At 43.3% G+C, this 2,589-nt stretch overlaps 1 protein-coding gene across 1 annotated transcript; it reads left to right on the top strand.

The window, feature by feature from the left end:
• The first annotated feature begins 295 nt into the window (after positions 1 to 295).
• LOC149162946 (uncharacterized) lies at positions 296 to 1,024 on the top strand. Its single transcript, XM_089435316.1, has one exon. It carries the CDS (start codon positions 296 to 298, stop codon positions 1,022 to 1,024), a length of 729 nt encoding a protein of 242 aa, XP_089291442.1.
• The last annotated feature ends 1,565 nt before the right edge of the window (positions 1,025 to 2,589 follow it).

Below are 2,589 nucleotides of genomic sequence, written 5' to 3'. Positions count from 1 at the left end.
GAAGGAATAGCAGCCAGCGCAGCAGGTGCCTCAGGAGGCATAGGGACAATCTGGGACAAAAACAAATGGAAACTTAAAAATCACAGGCAAAATAGATGGTGGATAAGAACAGATATTCAAAACACAGCTATGACAGAAGAGTACACTATTTACAATATCTACGCCCCCCCCCCCCCCCCATTTCAGAGATAAAGCTTTCTGTTGGGATTCAATCACTTCAGATCTAATAGATGCCCAAGGAAGGAACATCATCCTGGGAGGGGACATGTATTTAATTAGGAATGCAGAAGAAAAGATGGGAGGGAACTTCTATGCAGACTCTTCAAGAGACGCTCTAGAAGAAATCATTCAGGCTCATAATCTAGTGGACATCCCTCCCCAAAACGGGCGGTTCACATGGTCAAATAAGAGAACAGGTAAGAACAATATCAAAGAAAGGCTGGATCGTATCCTGGTTCAGGAAAGAATAGTGGCCAGCTTTTCAAACATCCAAAGTTTAATCATTCAAGGCTACATCTCAGACCACAAACCAGTGGCGTTGAAACTGGACAGAGGGAAGAATATGGGTCCACTTCCCTTCAAGTACAACCGAGCTTGGGACAGCAATGAGGATTTCAGATCTTTGATAAAAGATCAGTGGGCAATAGAAATCTCAGGCTCCCCGCATTATGTTTGGGAAACCAAGATAAAACACCTCTGGATTACCATCAAGCAATGGGCAAGACACAAAGCAAGAGAAGAAGATAAAAAGAAAACAGATCTCCAAGAAAAGCTTACGCAATGGAACCAAGAAAAGGAAGCTAGACAAGACACGGAAGAGGATCATGTCAAGGAAAACGAATTGTACAGAGAACTGTACAAACAGAACAGAAGGGAGGAAGAGGAGAAAAGACAAAAGTCGAGATGCCTGTGGCTCAAATCGAGTGACCGAAACACCTCATTCTTTCACAACAGCCTCAAAATTAGGAGGGCAGGGAACACCATTGAAAGAATCACAGTGGACGGAAAAGATTTAATAGAATAGGAGGAAATCAAGGAGGCAGCGACACAACACTTTCAAGACCTCCTAACAGCTGATCCGCATTACATTGACAACCCGGAATTCCTCAACATCATAGAAAACAAAATATCAGAAGCACAAAACACGCATCTGGACAAAGAGCTCACGGTGGAGGAGATAGAATGGTCAATCAAGAGTATGGCTTCGGACAAAGCTCCGGGCCCTAACGGTTTCACGGTGGACTTCTTCAGAACTCACTGGGATATTATAAAAAAGGACTACATCAGAGTGGCGAGAAACTTCTTTACAAAGTGTAAAATGGGCAGTGGTATGAAATCCTCCCATCTAGCCCTCATTCCCAAAGACCCAAATCCCCAATCTTTTGATAGATTCCGCCCTATATCCCTCTGCAATGTTTCATACAAAATCATTACTAAGATCCTAGCAAACAGGCTTAAAAATCTGCTCCCTTCTCTAATCTCCGAGAACCAAGGTGGTTTTGTCCCTAGGAGACAAATAACGGACAACGTTATTCTTATCCAGGAGGCTATTCAGAGTAGCATATCCAGAAAGGAAAGAGGTATGATCATCAAGCTCGATATGGCAAATGCCTTTGATCGGGTAAACCACTCATTCCTCAAGGCAGTTCTAAAGAGATTTGGTTTCTCTGAATTATTCATCAGCAGGGTTATGGAATGCATTTCAGATAATTGGACAGCCCCTCTCATCAATGGCAGGCCATGCGAAGCTTTCAAAAGCTCGAGAGGCTTGAGGCAAGGGTGCCCGCTCTCCCCTTTCCTCTACATTCTCATGGCGGAAACTTTAAGTTTACAGTTAGAAAAAAAGCGGCTGTCAAGAGAAATAACAGGGGTCGAAATAGTCAGAGGAACCAAGGGCATTAACCACTCCCTCTTTGCAGACGACACTTTACTAATTGGTGGCGCCTCAAGCATCATAGCCAGAAGATTCAAGAAAGCTTTGGACCTTTTCCTTCAAGCCTCCGGAGGCAAGCTCAACAACAACAAATGCATGATTTACACTTGGAATGTCCCTAGACACATAACTCAGAGAATCTCCCTAATAATGGAAATCCCTGCTCAAAGGAACTGGACACACTTTATGTACCTAGGGCTACCTTTAGCAAAGGATCCAATTAAATCTGAGATTTGGGTGAAGTTAATTGAAAAGCTGAGAGGAAAGCTTCAGAGCTGGGGAGTGTACTGGCTAAATTTAGCAGGCAGGACAATTCTGATCAAAGCCATCCTCGCAGCTCTCCCTATTTATCAATTTGCAATCACTCTTGCCCCGGCCAGCATCCACAAGCATATGGAGCTGATAATCAGAAGCTTTCTGTGGCAAGGAGGAAAGCAAAATACAAAAAAATTTAGCTTGGTAAAGTGGGACAAGGTCATTCTCCCTATAGAGAAGGGCGGGCTTGGAATCAGAGTCCCAAGACTTGCAAACATGGCTATGGGCTACAAATTAATATGGAGAATTCTCAATGAGAGAAAAGCCTGGTGGACAGAGGTAATTAAAAAGAAATATTTGAATGGAGCCAACAGTAACATTCTCTCAGAAACTATCATAGA

The sequence above is a fragment of the Pinus tabuliformis genome, chromosome 5_2 (genome assembly GCF_031772625.1).
Source record: "Pinus tabuliformis cultivar Carrire ecotype Pingquan chromosome 5_2, CPIR1, whole genome shotgun sequence".
Classification (NCBI taxonomy): domain Eukaryota; kingdom Viridiplantae; phylum Streptophyta; class Pinopsida; order Pinales; family Pinaceae; genus Pinus; species Pinus tabuliformis.
Note: the sequence above shows the minus strand (reverse complement) of the source record. Positions and strands in the feature narration are given on the sequence as shown.

Excerpts from the sequence above, each read along its gene's own strand:
- LOC149162946 (XM_089435316.1), top strand. The coding sequence starts at position 296 with ATGGGAGGGAACTTCTATGCAGACTCTTCAAGAGACGCTCTAGAAGAA.